The 23120-nt window shown below is 43.9% G+C and overlaps 1 protein-coding gene across 1 annotated transcript in view; it reads left to right on the forward strand.

Annotated features, from left to right (window-relative positions):
• The window catches only part of LOC144144311 (frequenin-2-like), a 404396-nt gene that overhangs the window by 251421 nt on the left and 129855 nt on the right, over positions 1-23120 (forward strand). Inside the window, exon 2 of the mRNA XM_077675698.1 lies at positions 8192-8216. Coding sequence (XP_077531824.1) covers positions 8192-8216 — 25 coding nt within the window. The remainder of the gene's footprint in view (positions 1-8191; positions 8217-23120) is intronic.

Raw genomic sequence — 23120 nt, forward strand, 5'->3', positions numbered from 1 at the left:
GGTTTGAGGTCTCCAGAGCTCGTATTGCTATTTTATTGTTTAAAAAAACCGCAACAGTATTTATCTTCGACGAAACTAGCAAGTTTTATTTCAGACGTTGAAATACAGACAGCGCGTATTTGCATTTACGTGATCAGTTTGAGAGGGACATAGGCTAAACCTGCCTGGGAGGTTATGCGTGATTAAAGAAAGGGTTTTGTGCCCTGTATTTTCCCTTGATTAAGCCATGTAGCTGGATGCGCAAGGATGCGCAAGAAAAAATGAATCATTCTTGCACATTTCGCTGCAGCTGCAAACAGCAGCGCCAAAACAAGACGCTGGCGTTGCTTCCAGGCTCACGAGAATATATTCCAACATGACATCTGCCCATGCGTGGAATTGGTCACACATATATCCCTTGCTAGGGCTGTCTACAGGGTCCCCTGCCCCAGGCCTATACTCACGTATGCCCATACGGCGCATCTTTTTTTTATTGAAAATACCCTTAAGGGCCCCGGAAAGGGGTATTACATAAGGGGGGGACAATTTAAAAACCAAAACAAAAGTAAGAAACCTACTGTAACAGACTGAAAAAGTGGTACAAAATATTCTCAGCGAGTGTACTACATTCGTAGGAAAAGCACATCAACGAAAGTAACGTTTTATAAACAAGAACAATGCAACATTGAAGAGAAGAAGAATCTGGGTGACACTAAATGAAACAGACAAACATAACAGTGTTGGTCGCGGAAAGTGCTTACATGTCTGACAGGGCTCTGCAGAATGCGTCGTAGTTACTGATGATGGCAATGTGGCAAGGCAAGTCGTTCCATAGTTTTATCGCTAATAACAGTGGTGAATATTTGTACATGTTAGTGCGTGCAAATGGGGTGAATACTTTTAACGGGTAATCGGCACGGAGGGAGATGTGCGATGCCGGCTGGATGTGCAAATTACGGAAAGAGGATGCGCTATGGTAAATTTTGAAAAAAAAAAATACTGAACTAGGACATTTTGGCGACGTTGTTGCAAGGTTACTAAGTTTAAGCTAGTTCGGAGTTGGGTTATACTGTCGCGCGTGTAGTTACGGAAAATGAAGCGAATAGCGCGATTTTGGAATGCTTTGAGGGATTTCCTAAGATACGTTTGATGAGAGTTCCAGATGATATCCAGGTATTTGAGGTTGGGTCTTACAAAAGAGGTGTATGCAGTCAGTTTGGTTTCCGTTGTGGCCATGTAAAGTGATTTACGTAGTAGTCCTAGGGTCTTGCTTCCTTTGTTTGTAATGTAGTCTATATGGGCGTTCCATGTAAGATTCGGAGTGAGAATTACGCCTAGGTATTTGTACTGGGTTGCACGCGCAATATTGGAGTCATAAATAGAATAATCAAAGGTGAGAGGTGAATGTAAATTGGTGAATGTCAGGACTTTAGTCTTTTCAATGTTTATACGCATTAGCCACTTAGCGCACCAGGATGATAGGGCTCTTAAGTCTTTTTGTAGGAGTAGAGAATCATTTATGCAGTTATTTCGCGGTACAGAACACAATCGTCAGCATAGAAACGGATCTGAGATGAAATGAAGTCGGGGATGTCATTGATCATTTGTATCACAAATTGAGCATCTGCATCACAAATGTATAGAATTTGTGAGGCACGTGCTTTGAATGCTTGCTTGCTTGCTTGCTTGCTTGCTTGCTTACTTTCTTCCCTTGCTGGTTGGCGAAGCCAGAACTTTCATTTTTGCATTTCATCCGCTACACTCATCCTTCTCGCATAAAGCTGAACTCCCATTTTCTTATTATTATTTGTTTGCTGACTACCATCATAGCAAAGCGACGAGGGACAAAAGGAACAAAAGAGGGGAAGGACGAGGGACAAAAATATTGATTGGATTTAGTGTTGGTAAAAGGCGCAAACGCTGCCAGTGTGTGCTGCAGTGCTGTTTGAAGAATCCTATTTGAGGTCTTTCGGGTTTAAAGGATCAAAATTGTCAAATAAAACAAATTTCGCCCTCAGCACGTAATATGCACTTAAACTGTCAGTTAATGTCACAATATGCGCTTATATTTCAGCCCAAACATGATTGCAGGGACCTATGGCTGCAACAACAAAAAAAGACGTTGCTTCAGCACAGCGACAAAATTGGTTCCCACCATCAACAAGCTTTATTTTCCCGGGAATGTCATGAGATTACCGAAAGAAGGATAAAATAACGCGGGACAGCTTACCCTTCCGAACATCCTGGAGCCTCTTCGCGTCGATTCGCTATTTGCGCTTGCCTAACACCAGAACTGGAGAGACGCCAGCGGCCCGACGCGGGGAATTGAGTACGTCGAAAGAAAAAAAAGTAGCGCCTGCGCAGCAAGGGGTCAATCCAATTAACGGGGAAGGATAAAGCGTTTATCTGAAAACACTCACTTGGAGCAACTTGCATGGTTAATGAGTCATGGAAATTTAGTACAGTTTCCAAATTCCCAACTTTGTCCTTAAGTACCCGGCAGCAGACCACTGCTCGAGGAGCAATCTAAGCGTCTTCTGTACTCTTCGTTTTTGCTGCCAGAAGTTAGTTTTTATTATCCTTCGCACACTGCTTATAAATGAACTTCGAATAGAGGGGTAACACAAGCCTCGTATTTTCCATGTCAGGCTAAAGCCGCCCTCCAGAAAGATCGTTACAGCAGGCCTGCCCTCATTAGCACAAAGTGGGCGTAGGCACACTTAGCAAGCATGCAAAGCACATGCCTCACAAATTCTACACATTTGTGATACAGATCCTCAATTTGTGATACAGATGATCAATGAAATCCCACACCTTTGCTGACTATTTTTAGAAGCGACATTGAGGTGCAGCTAGCTAGCAGTGTCACTTCAGTCTGACATAGCAGGCTACTTTGTCTTGCAAATGACCACACTTAGACGTCTAAAGACCCTTATTATTTTAAAAGAGAAGCTGTTTACCAAATCGTAATTTTTCGTGTCCGCAGTTAAAAATACCAAGAAATTGCCGAGCGCGCGGACGTGAGAGCGGGCGGCGCGGCGACCGCCCTGCAGTTAACAAAACCAAGAAAATGTATACCGCTCGTGTGTGCGTGCCTCGCGACGACCGCCCAGCGTCCCGTGCGCACGTTCGTCAAGCCAAGCATACCCACTTAGGGAGATTGGCAAAGACTGCGGCGACCGCCCGTCAGTTAAAGAAACCAAGAAAATGCCAAGCGCTCCTGTGTGCGTGATGGCCGTTCGTGATGGTCGTGAAGGTTGCGTACACCTTCGCTACCTCCAAATCTTACGCGTGAGTGTGAGATTCCTTCATTTTTTCACTCAGCGCAACGCATCATTGACGTTATATATTTATATATATATATATATATATATATATATATATATATATATATATATATTTATATATATATATATATATATATATATATATATATATATATATATATATATATATATATATATATATATATATATATATATATCTATATGTATATATATATATATATATATATATATATATATATATATTTATATATATATATATATATATATATATATATATATATATATATATATATATATATATATATATATATATATATATATATATAGAAACGACTCGTAAACCCGGGCACAGAGCCGGTATTTTTGCCGCAACTGAACCCACACCAATATTTTTTTGAGCCCGCTGAACCCGAACCGGAACTGAACCACAAAAAATAGCGGTTACCGGTCCGCAACCGAAAGGTTTGACTAGCCACTGTTGATAACCCGTGGTTAATGGTATTACGGCTTTTTTTCTTTTACGCGCTCAAAACTTCGCAGTATTTCCCGCACATTCCCCTTAAGATCAATTAAAATGTCATAATAGCTCCTTTGACGGTCACAAATCTGGAAGCATCGTGCTTCAATATTGCAATGGTATGGTGTTCAAATGTACGCACGAGCAGGGGGCAAGGCTGGGCAAAAGAAATGTTACATTCTCCGCAGCCTGCAGGAGGTGTGCAAGACCAACTGCGCCCAGCCTTTGCCTGGGCTGTGCTGGAGCAGTCAGGCCGTAAGGTTGCTCCGCACTGCTCTCCGGCCAAGGCTCAATTCCCAACTGTTCCTACTCTTAGCACCTCAAAAGTATCAATGGTTTCAAAGTTTATTGCTGTAAGTACAAAGGAATGAGTTACGCAGTGTAAGTACACAGGAGGAGGTCCCAAAGTTGGAAACCGTAGGCGGGCCATTACCGTCACAATGAAAAGACCGGTACGACGGGCGGGTCACCGAAAAAAAAGGCACATGCTTGCGATGACTAGCAAATTATTGTTTTTATTCGTTTGAGGAATCGGCTTTATACAATCGAGGAAGACCCTACGGAATCCGAAAGCGAGAAAAAAGGATTAAAGTTTGAAAACAAACAACACGGGGATAACAGAAGACACGTGTCAATGCAAAATTTCGACCGTCAAGACAAACGCCACAAGATTGTATATCTTCGAACTTAGACGGGTGCCCAGCGTTGTGTATTAGACGTTCGAGTTCACCGAATGCAAATAGTACTATAGTCCCTCGTACAGGAAAGACGGCTCTTCACAGGTAGTTGGAATGTACCCTGTAGTGTGCGCGCGCGTGCGTCTGTCTGTGCGCGTGCGCGCTTTACGTATTAATGCTTGGCGTGGGACGCTAAATGAATCATGAATACAAAACCCAAGCTTGCAATATTTTAAAGAACATCTGGCAACTCGCTCAACACCGTTATTGCATCAAGGGACATTGTTTTTTAGAGAAAAGATAAGAAGAAACAAAATAAACTCACATTTTCCGCTATGGAACGTCTGCAGTAATGTAATAAGCAAAATATGTAAAAAGAGCTAGCAGCGTTCCAACTGCTTGTTAGAATTCAAGTGGTACAATTAAAAGTAACACGACGCACAACTAAATCCCACAGTCATGCCCCTTGGCAGCAGTGGCTCTACGTAGTCGCCAGGACGCCATCAGGGCTGGGAGGACTAGTGGGTATTTTGTTTCCTCTGATATCTCGCTAAATGACTTTAAAATTTCACCACATTTATTGGGAAAAAGCAGTATTTTGAACGAACTAGAATCGTATTTGGTTTTTATGGCAGTTTTGAACAAAAAACAATTTCTTTTCGCAATTCGCTCATAATTAAACTAATTGAACCGGTTCGCGAACCAGTTCAAAGATTCTTAACCTGTTCGGTACCTGTTTAGTCGAACCAGAACTGAAACAGAACGAAATGACTGTGCCCGAACCCGAACCGAAACCGAACCACTATATTTTTCGAGTCGACACACACACACACATATATATATATATATATATATATATATATATATATATACATATATATATATATATATCAGTGTGTCGAACCGAAAAAAATACCAGTTCGGTTACGGTTCTGGTTCAGGCGAAATCATTTCGTTTTCGACAAAATCACGTACCGAACCGGTTCGCGAACCGGTTCGATGAGTTGAATTATAACTGAAATTAGAAAAAAACATTTAGTAGTTTAAAACGACAGTCAAATCAAAACACAAACAAAAATTCAAAATGCTGCTGTTCCACCAAGGCAGTGGCGCAATTGCAAAGCAAACTTTAAACAATTACGAGATATTAGAAAACATATAAAGTGGCGACAATTTACCACCTACTTTCTCGCCCAGACTTTATGTCATCCTTGCGACTATTCATAAAGCCACCGCCAAGAGATATGACCGTGGGATATATTTTCTGCCCTTTCCTTTTTTGTTTTGACGAACGATAGAAAGAACTAGAGGACAGCGTTTTGAAGTGTTGTGCGCTGTTTTGTCCTCTCTGCATATGTTTAAGGTTTGTTTTTGCTTTCTCTTTTTTTATCTTTTTTTTGTAAACCTTTACCTCACGTCGCCGAGAGTGTGTGTTTGTTTTTGCTTTCCTCCCCGAATATCCCCTTTCTCTCTGCTTTCGACATCGCTGGACGACGAGCTTATAAATACGTGAGGAGAAATACGGAATGTTGTCTTGATAAAGGGTCGGCATCCGACCGAAACGTCGAGAAATAAACAGTGTTGATAGAAGCTAGACCCATTTTTTACTACTTTTTGCGGCAACCTAGGAACGCCCCTCTAGCAATATATATATATATATATAAATATATATATATATATATATATATATATATATATATATATATATATATATATATATATATATATATATATATATATATATATATATATATATATATATATATATATATATATATATATATATATATATATATATATAGATATATATATATAAATAACTAAATAAAACAAAGACCTAAATTTGAAGACTTACCACATCTATCCTGCTTTACTGGCGGTAGTATGTTGTTTTCTTTCGATGTTCAAAGCTGTGATATTTAAATGCGAGTAAAACAGCAAAAGTGCTATGCTATATTCGGAAATTATTAGGTATGAATTATCTCCCACTGCGGTGAGGGGGGGGATGGGAATGTGCAACCAAAGCTTCCCACTACTTGGATTTTATAGACTTTTGTGCCATCACTACGACAAAGCTCAACTTTATTGCGCTATTTTGAGCAGGTGAAAGCAACCAATCTATATACAACAATGAGCTTCCGACAGTTACGTAGCAAAAGAGCCACACATTTCGTGTTGTTTTGAAATTGGATGGCATGCTGTCGCGGACATGCTGCCGTTGGCCCATTCTTGCTCCGTTTCTCAGTCCCTTTTCTCTAATATCCCTCGATGGAGTACTTCTCACTTATCCCTTGTAAATGACACGGGAATGTCTGAACTCACGCAGAGAAACGCCAAAAGGCACTTTATAAAGTGTGTATTAGTTCTAGCTGCTTACAAGTATAACTTACATATGGTACTACTATAGAAGTATAGCGGAGATAATTATATTTGTACAATTGACATTAAAAACGAATGACTGAAACGTAACTACAACTGCCGTGTTTATTTGAACAGAGCTGGAGCGAGAAGTTTCGATGAGGATACGAACCTCTTATCTTCGATAAAATTCATGGCTTCTTGGTGAATTCAACGTGGTGGATTTAACGAAAGCAGCGTGAAGACCAAATTGGCCCAGGTGGCAGCAGGTCACGGGTTGGACACAGTATTGGCGACGCTTAGTTGCCCCGGGTTTGTGACACGCTCTTGAATACTTGATTTCTAGACAAAGAAAGCGCAGTTTGCCATCGAACAAAAGCCAAAACAGGTACAAAAGTGCCACATTTTCTCTTAAAAACAAAAATGTTATCCACCCTTGCGGGTCCTTTTAAATGTGAGCGAAAACATTTAGTGGAGCTGATGGGGTCAGTGAAAACGATGCTTGTGTTGTTTTCCTTATATAAATGCCCCTGTGGTGACCTCGCTTGGAATCGTTTTGCTGGCCGCTGCAGCGAACCATCGATTACCCTTGTTCTACGTAGTTTATCCAGAAATGGGATCATTTATTTTGGCTCCATAAAAGGATCATGATGGGTGAGACGAGTTCGAAAACGTAATCATGCAGCAAAAGGAGCTGTTCAACTGCAAGGGGCCTCCATGAATCTTCCGGTGGAGGGCCTTCTCCTCCGCGTGCGTGGTCGGCCTCAAGAATTAATGGAAGTCGATTTTTTTCGTTATTTTTTCAATACAGGTTTAGACCTCCTCTAATTAAGGAGACATTCGAGTCTGAGCAGAAGCCAAGAAATTTGTTTTACTGCAGCGGACTGAATGAAACAGGTCTAATTAGCAAAAGGAAAGGTCGGGCACGTGCCGGCTTGAGATGAGCATTCTCGGTTTATTTAGAGTGGGGAAGTGCAACAATACGCCTTTATACATTTTTTGTCCGCTCTCGTCCAATATTTAGTGCTGCTTCCTTCTGCTTTTAATGATAAGCCAACTAGTTCGGGAACAAAAACCCAGTTAGTGCTGTTGAATCGCTGGTGCCCGCTACTGATCACGATAACGGAATTTAAATCACTGCGCTTCGAAGTTAACGCTCAGCTTTAGCAATTACAATTGTCCGCTCAACCTTTTGTGCTTCTCTGTTCTGATTTTTGATCAATTTACTAAGCTTAACAACCCTTACAAAAATGAGAAACTTGCCTTGCTTGCGTCATTTTTTGACCTTGGTAAAAATACCCTTACTTTGCTTCCTTTGCCATATCCAAGTTGAAATTATCGCTTTACTGACAATTTATTGTTTTCTTTTTCAGTCACTGAAAAAGAAATTCGACAATGGTAAGTGTTCCTTCCTTTGTTACTACGGCTTTTCTGGCATATCGATGGCTAGAGCCCGTTCCTAATAGCATTGTGGTCTAGCCGCAAAACAGCGAAAAAAAAAATCAAATTTTGCAACAATAGCGGTGCTTCGCTGATTTGTGGGACTCAACTTACAGAGACAGACAAGATTTGTGCAGAATGTTTATAGATTTGCTCTGTACTGGTGCGAAACGAACAAGCCATATCACGTGACCTATGTGAAGCGTGGGACGGTCTCTGTCCCGAAAAGAGTTCAAGCAGTTCAACATCTCGAATGTATCCAGTTCGGGGCGTTCGTGTGACATACCTTAATGTGACAGCGGAGTGTAAAGCTATGAAAATATCCAGAGTAATTACTGAGTCCATGATTTTTTTAGCACTACTTGCAATCTCCCATCTCGACTCTTTCACTGAGTGAGCCAGGAGTCTTAAGGTGCCGTGAAGAGAAACTACAAATTTGGTTTATTAAAAAGACTGATTTAAAAATTAAAAATTAAAATTAAATTAAAAAGTCTGATACCAAGCTTATCACAAACTTCAATAACTACTGAAATATTAAAGAAAACAGTTGAAGAAGTGGTTGCTCCCCAGCCCTTTCCTGGTGGGGTCTCTATGACGTCACTGTAGGATGTCATTCTTGTCTGTGTGATCGGTGGTTGTCGACCAAAGCCAATAAGCAGGACTGGGCGATTTTAAAGGGCTCTCAGTTCTATTTGATGGCGTCACTTGAATGCTAGCGTGCAGTAAACACTAACAGCTATGTTTTTAGTGTTTACTTCTACTGCGTCACTGAACCCGCTGTTGCGTCACCGCAGGCGTCAGGTAGAACAAGATTTGGAAGTTTTTCAAAATTTCGTGGGTTCTTTTGGATAAAAAAACGTATTTTCGGCTGTAATTGAGTTGAGTGAGTTACCAAATGTCAGTTCTTTCAGATGTAACAACCTTGTATTTTGTCTTCGTAGCCAGTTTAAACCTTAAAAAGAAAAAAAAAAACCTAAAAAGAAAAAAAAAGAACTTAAAAAGAAAAAAGTGGGTGGCCCCGACAACACTCCTACGCATTTTGACCGTGTTACTGCCTTAACAGATCTCGTTATTTCGGTGTAATTTCTCGAAAAAGTCTATTGAGCGTGGAAACTTGCTAATGCACTTTCGTTCTCATCAACCATTCGGTAATCACCAGCTTGTTTAAAACTAAAGGCCAATTTCTACAGCCTCACACTCATGTAAGCTTTTGGAACACATAATTTTGAATATATAATGGGTTACTTTGAATGAAACAACATTCTTTGAAATGTTAAGCATGGTTTTCTCGATTGTTTGATGGAATATTACCAGGTATATGTATATCCTGCACCTTGATTCCGGTAGCCAATAGATGTCATATTTATGAACTTTTCGACAGCCTTTGATATAATTATTCTTTCGAAAATATTTCCTGCGCTAAACACAATGCTTAATAACCGTTCTTTTGGTCAGTGGATTTTAATGTTTTTATCGATGGTACACAAAAGTGCATTACTTTCTATTTTGCTAAGTCCTCCACTTCAGTTGTGTCTGAAAAGTGCACCAGTTTCTATTTTGCTAAGTCTTTCCCTGCAGGTTTTCCTGAAAGCGATGTACTCGGACAGCTGTTTTTTGCTATCTATTGTTCAACTACCAATAGCTTCCCATGAACGACTTTAAGCAGGCATGCATGCTGTATCAATTAATTAGTTATCCGAGGGACCAACGCATTTTTAACAAATTCTTTGCTAGCTTTTGTTCCTGCTACCGTTACTGCCAGATAAAAATTAAATTGACTGAAACTGTCACCTTATCTTTTAGCAATAGCTTATCCCCATTATAGTTTTGCTACTCATTCAACAACCGCCCACTGCCCAGGATAAAAAAATACAAATGTCTTAGTGTTAGTTTTGATAACCAACTATCCCGGACGAAGCATATTCATTTCATTACCGTTAAAGCCCGAAAGAACTCGGCAATTTAAGACTTACGTTAGCTAAATCTCCTCAAGATTCTAAATTACTCATGTTTAAATGTTTATTCTGCCTAATTTTATCGAATACGCTTCACCTGGCCAGAACCCGCGCAAACACCTCGACCTTAATTAAGTTAGGCCTGTTCAAGAAACGTCATTCGATTTACATGGCCCCATTACGACAGGCATTTTCCAAGCTCTTCAGCACTGTCCTCCATAAATATAGCCTTGCCCACCGCACACCGGCGCGGAGACCCGTTAAAGCATTTACATTCTGTCGTACACCCTTAAAAAATCGACGCAGGGGGGCTTTACCACGACACTCCATAGCCACCAATCATCGTGACCGAATGTTCAAATTTGGCGAATAACGAGGCCCAGCGTGCGATTAGAGCAAAATATAGTATCTCGCCGTGACAACAGCGCAGATGGGCGCCTTGCGTCGATTTTTCAAAGTGTACACTCGCCCTATTATTCATGCAGGTATGACTACTTCGCTTTTGTCAGGCCATCATCAACGCGAAGCAATCATAATGCTAACATTGCACCAGTGATTCTCCCAAAGAATACTTTCAAACGTAGCTTCTTTTATTCTGCAATAAAGCGGTGAAATGCTTTTCCTGGCACTGCTCGGTCACTATACCATGGCAAGACTTTCTGACAGCCTCAGGGACTTATTAATGCTCACACCCGCCATTTTGCGTGTTTCTTTCAGTTTCAGATTTATTGTAGTAATGTCCACTCCAACGGTACGGTTAAGTATTCATTATTGCTACCTAATTTATAAAACTGGACGATTCAGATTAGTTTATATTTTAACATCTTTTTACACCCGGCGCACCTCCAAAGTTTGATCATGTATGTTCTTTTGTCTGCATAGTACATACACTTTTTGTACCCACTCCGGTCGTGGACGTCACTTGGCTGCAGTGGTTATAAATAAATAAAAAAAATAAAAATAAAAAAATAAATAAATAAATAAATAAATAAATAAATAAATAAATAAATAAATAAATAAATAAATAAATAAATAAATAAATAAATAAATAAATAAATAAATAAATAAATAAATAAATAAATAAATAAAAATAACTAAATAAATAAATAAAGTAGAATCAAATAAACAAATAAATAAACAAACAATGCTTTGGTGAAGCTTGCAGCTTTAGAGGATTCAAACAAAATTTTCAGCCTTATTCCCTAACATCAGGTCAACAACGTTTTCAAAATACTTGAGTGAAAAGAAGCATGCAAAGACGAGTTTTCGGGCGCTGAGGCACTAGCCTGTTATTTGTGAAGAGAAAGTGAGAGTTATGCCGTTTTCAAGATGGGCACATTTATTTATTCATTTATTTTTTGTTGAAAACAAGCACTTTCGAGAGATTGATCGAGGACATAGTTTCGTAATTATTGCTTAAACGCATGGAAATGTCCTCAGGCTTTGTAACCCTTGTAAGAAAAAGGAACGAGCTCGCAAAGCGTTGGGCTGCGTAATGGGATTTCTGCGGAACTCTTTTATAGCTTACCGTGATAGAAAGAAGTTGAAGCGTTTCTTTTACTTCAAATCAGCATTTGGTGTACGTGACGCGGGGGAGAAAGTATACATAAAGTGAACGTGCACGAACTATGTCAGTAGTTTCAGTAGTTAGGAACGGTTTTGCGTATACATACTTCATGTTAAAGCGTTGTTTCAACTTTTGGCCTGGTGGCTGAATCGAGTGACGTATATACCTGAAACCATTGTACGTAAATGGTCTGTCTCTTAGGTTTGTAGTGTAAGGTTTTTGTGTTTATTGCCAGAAGAGAGAGAGAGAGAGAGAGAGAGAGAGAGAGAGATAACTTTATTGATGCCTGAGACAGGTTTTGAATGGAAGACGTCTTGAACAACCTTCCTTCCCTTAGCCGTCAGCTACGATTTCTGCTATCCTTGCGGCGTATTTTGTCAAATAAACGTTTTTCTAAAAACCAAACCAGAATTTTTGCGTTTAAGGAGCCCGCTTTTAAAAGTGCACTTGAGAAGGCACGCGCACAAGGTGGTTCATGCTTGCGGAGCACTATAGGCGTTCATTGAAGACTGACGACTCGAGAAAACGAGGTAGCATATTCGGTCGTTTTTTATCGACATAAAGTTTTTTTATCGACACAGTTTTCATCGTCATAAAGTTGTTCTGCTGCGCCAGCTTGCTAAGGCCGAAAAAGCAGCTGGCCCCTGTGAGATGCTGAAGCCGGACAATGATGCCGGAGGGGCGTAACTCTTTCGCTGACACCAGTAATGTCACAACGTGCGCAGCTGGAAACCCTACTTTCTAGACAGACTTCAAAATGTGACGCCGCGTGCAGGCGAGGTCGCAGCCGTCACCAGTGACGACTGGAGGGTGTAAGCGAACGAAATATGGCGGGTGTAAGCGAGAGCCAAAAAAAAACATTATATGCAAGATTCAGATGTGATGGAAGCTAATTCGGAAAAGAAAAAAATATATATATTACAGCCCTTGACTACTCTAAAGATGGAAGACCAGCTAAGCTGTACTATTGGTGGGTTGAGTTATGTATGGTGACTTGCTATATTTCTCGAACAGACACATACCCATCAATAGATTAGAAATAAAACTAGATTATATCTCGTATAACTTGTTCCAGGACAGTTTCGATAAAGCAAGACTTACAGCCATTTTCTGTAACCATATTCCCTACGTAGACGGTCATGTATTGACAGCAATCGGGAATTCCGTTACGCTTACCACTTCACTGTGAACTAATTATGACAAGTAAATGAAACTGGGCATAACGATATAATCATCTTAGCGGCCAACTTTGGTATGATTTGTTCCCAGATACCTACATTACATTGAGAGCTACAGAACATTTTACAATAGCTCTGGACTCTGGAGAGAGCGCGTGGATCTGCGCGAGAAAAGGCCGCCGGGTAGCCGAATCGAGTGGACGTGTCTTCACATCGCTCTCGCTTCGAGATCGCCCAGGCCCTCAACCAAGTGATTTAGCCCCCCAATATGTCTGACAGCAATACCACCTAAACGTCCGCAATCACCGCATACCTTCCAAGGGGAGCTGAGATCAGCGAAACTTGCACCACAAGCGGTTTTCACTCTGCCACCTCGGAGCTTCAAGCTAAGCCTAACGTTCCTCGGTTCCCCGTTGGGGACGCGGCCGCCGCGCCGCAGCTGCGTTCGTCGCAACTGCTCGCTTCGGCTGCGGCGCCTGCCGATTTCGCCAACCACGCGTGCGCTCGCTAGGCTCAACCCACATCTCCTGTACTCAAACCCGCCGCGACACGCACCACGCCATGGAATGCACTGTGGAAGGACAGCCAATAGACCCAGAAACCCTAGATAAACCTGGATGATTCTGCGTCCGCCGTCAAGCCAAAGCAGCGAACCTCTAAAACACCAGCAATCAGCTACTCTCAACCAAAGACCTCATGCAGAGACCCCCGCCTGACGACCTCGCCCGCAAAGCGCAGGCAACAGCCTAAAAAGAAACCACCTCCACCTGCAGAATCTCTGCCAGAGGACGACATCAAAATCGTACTTCGACCCCAAGGCGGCCTGGATATCCAAACCGTTCCCGCACCATCACTCTCAGACCTCGTGCTAAGCCAAGCAAACATCACCCACAACAACTAGGGTCAACTCCTAATGAACTACAAATCTAACTTCATCGTGATTAGCACCCCGTCAGAAGTGCGAGCCCAACAATTCCTGCAACTAACAACCCTTCAATACCAAGGAACAACACACCTCCTCTCCAACCACATCCCCCACTGTCCAACACTTGTGCCGGCATCATATTTAATGCCCCAACAGAGGACGATGCAAGCACGATACCCAGAAGACTGACTGCAACCCAGCGCTTCACGTATACTGTATGCCAAACAACTTCACAACTCCTCATTGGTGCAAATGCTCTCCAACGGAACAGCAATACCATACTGTGTACGCTACACGGCAGCGGTCTTACGCTACTACCCTTTCAGGAGGAAATACGAAGCCTGCTTTAACTGCTGGCGACCCGGCCACCGAAAGTACGTCTGTCCCCACATGCCCCTACGCCTCGATGCGCTAAGTGCGGCTCCACCACACCGACAGAAAACCACCCCTGCCACCCCAACGGCATACTCTGCGGAGACTCGCATCGCACCGGAGAATCGGGATGTTCCCGCCACTTCCAATCACGAAGTCCCCCCAACCATCCATCGCCGCCCGAGACTCGCAGTCTGAATATCAATCCCAAGCAAGAAAAAACTCCACGAATAACCAAGACTCCAACCGTGGAAGGCTGACGATGCCCTTCAAATTCACCCAGTCGATCATCTAAAGGCGGAAACACGCCGGTTAGCCCCCAAGGACTTCCCAAACCCTTACTCACCATGCCCTCCAAAACACAACCCAAACAACTCGAAACAACTCACACCAAGCACTTATCTTAGAAATACAGGCCCTGCGAGCTCAAACTCTCAAACTGCGGCAAGAAAACGCCCAGCTCAAAGAACAGAATCTCTTACTGAGACCGCAGCATCCACACTCATCCTCTGAAGAAGAGACATGCAACCAACAATCTAGCTACGAACCCTCCCACACACAACCCCACCACTCAAAAGAAAGGCAACAGAGAGTTCAAAGACTGCAGTATAATTAGATTTTGTCCAAGAACTACAAACACAAGGACAGGAGTGCCTACAACTTTACGACTCAGTCAAAGCAGCACAAGCCGCCATGTAGGAATTTATAACGGCTCTTCACAATGAACTACTGACATGCATGAAAGAGCTTCTACCACAACGACTAGCGATGCCGACACCCGACCCATCCTTCACCAGTCACCTACCAATTTAAATGGAACCAGATGCCGACCTATAAAACACACACTGTCTTGCACTGGAATCGCAGAGGCTATTCCACAAAACGCCCCGCACTCCAAACACACCTGTCCACCATTCAGAATCCCCCCGCGGTTATAGCACTACAAGAAACGGGTGCTACTGTGAAACGAACATGTAGGATACCAGACCTTTCAATACTTCAAACGCAACTTGAGCGCAGGAAATGGGGTCTTCTAAAACATTAATATTCCAAATAACTTCGTCACATTATATCTTCTCCAATCCGTGCTCCACACCAAATTACACGTGCTAGGTTATACAGCTTCCCCAAAAATATCCAACACAACTTCAAACACGTCCTCATGGAAGCACTACGATAAGCAGGCAATCAACCCCCCTGCTCATGAAGGGACTTCAGTGCACCACACGCGACCTGGGGTACACGCGAACATAAAAAAGGCAGACTCCTGTGGAAGACAATAGAAGAACTACTATTGACTCTACACAACGAACCGGACATGCCCACGCGCATAGGCAACAGTGCGCAAAGGGACACAATACCTGATCTCGTATTCTTCCACCGCCTACATGACATCACCTGGACACCCACCCTAAACATACTCGGAAGGGACCATTACATCCTTGAAACAACCTTCGTGTACAGAGCTACCCATTAAAATATGCAACGAACACCACTGATTGAGATTGTTTCCGCGCCTCGACTCTAAACGTTTCGCCGCCCTCCAACTAAACCGACGAAGAGCTAGAAAGGTGGCTCAACCAAATAATGCAAAAAAAGGAAGCATAAAGGACGAATAACTTGTTGATCCTGAACTACGAGCTTCCTACGCCGAGTCCCGTGTACAGCATTTGTGGGAGGCGTATCGCAGCATAGAACGCCGGTGGAGAATTTCCAAACACAGAAAGGCCCTGAAAAAACACTTCTCCCAATTACACGGAGAGATCATAGAACATGTCCCGCAACTAACCCAAGCAAAGTGGCACCAAGTATGCGACGAAATGAGGGGAGGACTTTCCATGAAGCCCGCGTGGGTCCTCCAGCGCCAACTCATGGACCCCGCAGCTTCCGAATCACGCACTACGCAGCGCATCACCCAAATACTGCACAAGCAGGTCACCACGAGACAACTCATGGAGACACTCCAAAACATTTACATCCCCTCAGCAGCGGATACCTCCCCACCCGACCCAATATATCGTGGCGATTCAAACCCCACACTAGACACAGAAATCACAGCGACAAAGGCCCACAGTGCCATATTAAGGCTTCGACGCAGAACACCTTCAGGATCCCACAAAATCATCAGCAAGATACTAAGACACCTGGACGATCAAGCTCTCAATAAAATCACGACACTCTTTAACCACCACTGGACGGCAGCAACCCTTCCAACCACCTGAAAATATTCGAACATATCTATAACCCCTAAACGTTCGAAAGCAATCAAACTAGAAAACCTTCGTCAAATTTCCATTACGTCCTGCTTGAAAAAACTTCTCGAGCACATAATACGCAACCAAATAATGAGACACCTTCAGGTACAAGACCTCCTCCCACCCAACTTCGTAGAGTTCCCAGCAGGACTATCAGCTCAAGACACGCACATTGAAATCCACCACGACATCATTAAAGCTCCTTCCAAAAAAGACAATGCCGCGACCCTTGCCCTAGACCTACACAAGACTTTTGATCACATCTCCCACGCAGCAATACTGCGAGCGGCCACATCTCTCAACCTAGGGCAACGCACAAACAAATGCGTGCTCTCTTTTCTCACTGTCAGGAGGGCCACACTCAGATTAGGCACCCTCATCTCTCCAACCTTCCTAATGGCGGTGGGAGGCGCTCCTCAAGGCGCTGTCCTTTCGCTTTTGCTTTTCAATCCGGCAATGATACCCACGGCACGCAGCCTATAAAACATACCTGAACTCGGATCTACAATATACTGCAGACGCCATCACACTATGGGTACCCCGAGGCAGCGACACCCATATCGAGGAAATCCTCTAAAGGGAAACCATGTGACTTGCACACACGACAGAACTATCCGGCCTCACATGCTCGGTCCACAAATCGGAACTTTTTATTCTACGCCCTCCGCGAACAAAATATCCCGTTAAACACAACACCCATATAACAATTATTAATTACCCCATACCGCATGTAACTTACGCTTCCTACGCCTCACGATCCAGGCAAATAGAGGCACAACCCTCACACAACCTGCCCTACGAAATCACACAGTACAGACCATCGGCCTCCTAAAACGAATATCAAACCGACACCACGGAATGTCAGAAATGGAACGCCCCAGACTTCATAGTAAGCCGTTTCTGCTACCATCTACCCTAAGCGAATCTACCGAAAACCAACAAAAACGACTTGGACGCGCTACTCCTCAAAGCCTACTGAGCCACGCTGCTACTGCCTCCCCACACCCAGACTGCAAGACTACTCACCCTGGGTATCCACAGCACCGTAGATGAACTTGTCGAGGCCCATAGAACAGCTCAAATAAACAGACTCCCGATCCCTCCGGGGGCCAAAAGGACCCTCCAACGGATTGAATTCAACCCACCCGTACCGCTCGACCAACCTCAGGTCATCCCAATGACCACCGACAACTTCTTACGATCGGGCCAATGCCTCGAAACGTTCACCCAACCTTCCATACCGGCAAGGAAGATACGCGTTGGTGACTGTGAATGCACGCACGGAACGGGTTTCCAAGTCGGCGAGCGCGAAGTGCGAGAACGCCACCGAGGCCGAGGAGATCGCCATACCCCTGGCGATGTCTGAGGGAGGTTGCAACACAATCCTTAGCGACTCGCAAGAGGCCGTCCGCAACCTGGAAAGAGGTCGAGTGAGTGGCAAGGCGGCAAGAATTAAAGAAAGATCGGGAGTTCGAGACGGAAGACCAGTGGAAGTCAGATGGATCCCTGCGCACGCGGGCAACTGCTCGCCGTACGCGCCGATCCACAACGAGACGGCCCACAGGGAAGCGCCCGCTATGACACACCGCGCTCCCAACGTGGCACTCGTCCCGAATGAGAGTGGTGGACGGAAACCAAAGACAGAGCCAGGGGCGACGGCGAAACAATGAAGACCCTACGTCTGGCCAGACGTGCGTTTCACTTTGAATACCCCAGATGGCGCCCTCATTCCAACGTCAACTTGCGCTGCTTCGCACGTCCAAATCAGGCGCCATTTTCCCATAGGCGAAAATCGTTTTTATTTATTTTCAGAATAAGCAGGTAAATACCGTCGTTGTTCCCGGTGTCAAACAAAATAGACCACAAAATGCGATGTTCGTGTGAAGTTTGAGCGCGAACAGAGCGGCGGTTCGCTCAGGAATAAATTTTAAACTGTTCCAATTATCGTCGCACCACACTGTAGTTAGCTCGCAGTGAAGTTGCAAACGTTGCAGGATTTCGGGCTGCTGTAAATCTATGGCCATCAACTGAGGGAGTACGGGTAAAGAAAATGAATATAACTCTTGTTTTATCAACACTATCCCGAAACAAATTATTAAACAATTAGCCGCTAAAACGACGCAAACATCACACCGAGTTTAATTTACATATCACGTTTAAGTAGTTCACAATGAAGTTTCAAAAAATGTAAAATTTCCGTCGGGTCTCAGTATACGGCCTGCTACGGGACAGATACGGGCAGCCCCTTGTTTGTCAGCTAGAATAATACTCTAGTTCTCCCAAGTTTCATTCAGCTAATTAACTAGGAAATATACTCAATTGCAAATAAGAACAAACGTGTTTTGTTTCGCGCACTCCTTGGACTGGTCCCCGGTCAACGGGGCCACATACAGCTCCGTGTCATCCACCTTCACAGAGTGGAGCACTTTATGGGCTCGCCTTGTCGTCGTAGCTCACTAACGGTCGATGTCAAGCGACTGCCGGAATCAGGCGGCGCAGCGAGATAACGGACCCAAGTAGAGCCTGGTGTACCGTCGTCAGGACGTCCCGCTGAGGCTTCAAAAACCACGCAGTTTGAAGAGTCATAACCGTTCGAACATCTTTAACCGCTGGCGCTTGTCATACATCTCCCCTTTGTTTAGCGCAAAGAAAACTGCATGTACATTTTAAGGCAAAATCTGTGTATATAACTGGCAGCCCCCGCGTTCGTTTAGTTAGGAACGCTCGTTGGGTTGCTTTTAAAGACTATAGTCTTTCTTGGGCTACTTAAACCCAGAAATTTTGGTCTGTCTGTATGTCTGTATGTCTGTCCGTCTGTCTGTCTGTGACTCGATTCAGCCACCCGGCCAAAGTAAAACAATGCCTGCGCAATAGTCTTATATAGTCACAGCTAAATGTGCCCGTCTAAGTCCGGTGTAATGTTCATACTTGTCAATATTGTTGAAGAACAACAAGATATTACGCATATATAAGACAACAAATTAATACAGAAGTGATATTTGCAGAATTCCTTTACAAAAAATCGTACATGTTTGATTTTGGCGAGATTAAATACTTTATCAACGGAAGAAAAAAATATCACTCCGCCGTCGCCTGCTGTCGCCCGCGCCATATAGCTTCTGGCGGCATTTGAAGAAATCAAGTGGCAAGAGTTACGAAAGGTTCCACTAGATAGGTTCCACGTTCTGCTGGGAACGCACGTGGACTAGGGAAACGCGGTTCTATAAACGTTGAAGTAGGGCGCGTCGATTCACACGCGTCTTCGCCGTACGGCAGCGTTGGCATCGAGACACCCGGTTTGGAGCAGTGGAACGCGGGAAATTTAAAATGATTTAAGCAAACCTTTGGCGTCTTTACCTTGGGAGGAGCGCGACGCAAGAGGAACAACATGAGAGGTGAGCGGGAAAGCGAAGGGAGGCATTTACGTGACAAAAGTCGATAAAGACTATCGTCTTTTGACGACATTTGCAACGAAAGGAGCAGATACGCGGCCAATTTTTTTTTACGATAGTAAGCGAAAAAAGCAGGCGCGCAAGAAACAAATGGCACGTTCGAAATGACGCAAAAAGGCTCCGGCCGCGCAAAAAAAAAAAAAAAAAATACGCCTTCGAAATGACGCAAAACCGCTCCAGCATACGAAATTAAAGCAAGCACAAAAAGAACAGAACTGCCGCGGGCGCAGTTTCAGGCTAGGGGCGCGCGAGCACTGCGGAGGCGGGAAATTTGAATTGCATATTCATCAAGAGAGGAGCGAGACAGGGCGGCGAAGGGCGTGATGGGTGGTAGCCGTGAGCAGATAACGGCGCCACCACCCATTATGGCGAATCACCGCTCTGCACTCCCGACAGCTTTAAAATTGAGTGGAATGGCTTGAATTTTTTTGTTCTTGTTTTTTTTTTTTTTTTGGCACCGGATCGTGAACCGCTGTGTCTGGAAGAAACCTTTACGCGAAGAGACGAAATAGACTTGCGACTATATAGTGTACGGTCAGCGAAATATACAGGCCAACTAAATACCAAGATGCAAGACCTACGGTCGGGTTAACAAGGCTTCGCTATAAATGAACTGGTGCCATTCTGGACTATGTATCGCCTAAACAATGAACGCATAACCACCAGCACTTGTAAAAAAAAAACAAGAATTACCTCAGCAAGGGGTGGGGGGGGGGGGGGATTAATAAAGTGAGCTCGTGTGCCATTGGTAAAAGTGGACTGTAGGTTTGAGCTTTGCCCTCCACCGGCCACCCGGCGGTATGTCAGGATGTTCAAGGTGTCCAGGTGTTTCGGAGAATGCCACTGCGCCAGGCGCTTGCTCCGGGAATGGCAAGAGATATCATTCTTGTTTAATCTGTGACCAAACATGTGCTTGCTTCGAACCGGCAGTCTCCCGAAGCTCCACAACACGTATTACCCACCCGTATCACAGGGGGGCGAGGCACTCGGTAATGTCTCAGCGGCTAAGAAAACGGAGACGTAATGCATAAACAGCTGCATTGTTCAAAGCGTTCCGCATCGTAAAAAAATAAATAATGGCGTGAACGGCACAAAATCTTATATCGTTCTGCTTCACTTTCGTTAATCCTACTCGGTAAAATAATCCAAAGCTGAATTGGCAGCTGTGTTCCTACACCCTTCCGAATGTATGCGTAAGCTAACATGCCGAAGGAGCGAACCGTTTCAATGTTCAAAGAAAGCCATTTTCAACTTTCAGCTTTCCCGAAGCTCAATTCGCGTAAGCCTTGCTGTAGCGGCTAACACATTTTCGTTTGTTTTTGCATTTTGAACCTCCGTTTTTACGCGGTGCTCTCTAGAATCCAATTGACATCTGGGACGACCCAGTGGGAAACCGCCCACTTGACGGTATTACAAGCTTTCACCAACAACCCTTTGAATAAATACGCTCTTGGAAACGATTTGGTATTTTGCGCATTATGTGGTTCCATTTACGCCCCTAATGTCGCAGATCAGACCACACTTAGGTTGTTAAACCTTTATACTATGCCTCCTCGCAGGCCTGCAATACTCCTTCAGTGACCTTGAATGGCCATTTTGGCGCGCTGTGGTGAAGCATGCCCCATTGCATATTTGAGAGGACAAGTGCAATTGACGCGGCCTTGCTCAGAAACAACTGTACTTCGTGTGTAGCAGTTGGACGTCCCAATTTTCGGGCTATTTCACCGAAGAGCAACGGTGTGACCGCTATCAGAGACTAGCGGTCTTTTTACGACTAGGACTGATAGGCATTCAAAGATGGCGCTACGCATCGTAGACGAATAAAAGTTGTAAAAAAGCCGTCAAAATGGGGCCTCTCCGCGCACCTTTCGTTGGCGCACGAAGGTTCCCAAAAATCTCACGGCGCTACAACTATGTCCTCCAAAGGATCTCCGGCTCCGCTGGCGATGCTAAGCGTATTCTAGAAGCACTTAAAGTAGCGCTGAAGCGTTGTGAATCAACCACTCATGATATGATGATTATACAAGGGCTACGTCGTGCTGGAGGGCATGTTTGAAACAAATGTCAGGGGACTCAAAGTACACTTTTTTATTTACTTAATTGTGCAGGTAGAATAGCACACATTCGCCAGAATTAATGCGTATTCAACATTCACGGGTTCTTTCGGAGTCGTCAAAAGAAATATTTTAATTCTTGCAATATATTTCACCCTCTTCTCCCTCCCTGCCTCCTTTCACCCATCCTTTCCCCTCTCTGTCTACTCTATCACCCGCTGCGTCTTTAACTGCGTACCCTATTTTTACGCCACTGCTCTTGAGAAGCGTTATCATTATTGCACAGTCGCTGCCTTTTATTTGCTTTTTTGTGTATCGCCTATCCTAATGCCGGGAACATTAACCTGGTACCACACATCCGATTTGTGCATTTAAAATGATTGTTTTGAGTTCAGCCTTAAAGGAAGTTATAGCGGCAACATGGTTTACCGCATACCAGCATTAAGTAATTTATTGGTGTATCCCTCGTCTTTCTTGATGTAGCGAAAAGGATTTGTAGCGTAAGCTTGATCTATATGATTTTAAGCCCCGCTATGGCGCCATGAACCCCGGTGGCGTGTATATCAATTTACCTTTTAAGGAAATAGGGCGGAATACTTAAGTTATCTTCTAGTAGTGCCCTTAAATGTTTACCGCAGCGAACAGTTAGTTGCCTGAGTGGCGCAAATTTCCTGGCGAGACACGTACAACTCAGTGTTGCTCCGTTCCGGATGCTGGTCACGTACACGTCTCGGTGATCCGCGGAACTCCTGCGAGGAAGGAAGCTACCCTTCAAACTTCTCACTTCGTTTGCGCTCCTACGCATGCGGTAGCTCGACCACAGCCTCATCTAGCATTCCTCACGCATCCCGACTCGTGTGGTCTCAGCGGCCAGGCGAAATCAGAAAAAAAAAAAGAAAACCCGCAAGAACGGTAAGAGGATTTGTCTTTACGAGTGTAATCCTTAGGAAGTGTTTCACTGGAGATGTGACGGACAGAAAAAATACTGTAAAAAGGGTTACGTTTTCACTCTCAGAGCAACTTGGGCAGATTGTGTTGCTTGCAAGAAGGTAGTGACGGATGTGGAAGCCGACACAATAGCAGAAGAGGATAGGGAGGATAAGA

The sequence above is a fragment of the Haemaphysalis longicornis genome, unplaced genomic scaffold, assembly GCF_048455015.1.
Source record: "Haemaphysalis longicornis isolate Haplotype H1 unplaced genomic scaffold, Haemaphysalis longicornis Haplotype H1 scaffold_1, whole genome shotgun sequence".
NCBI classification, from domain to species: Eukaryota; Metazoa; Arthropoda; class Arachnida; order Ixodida; family Ixodidae; genus Haemaphysalis; species Haemaphysalis longicornis.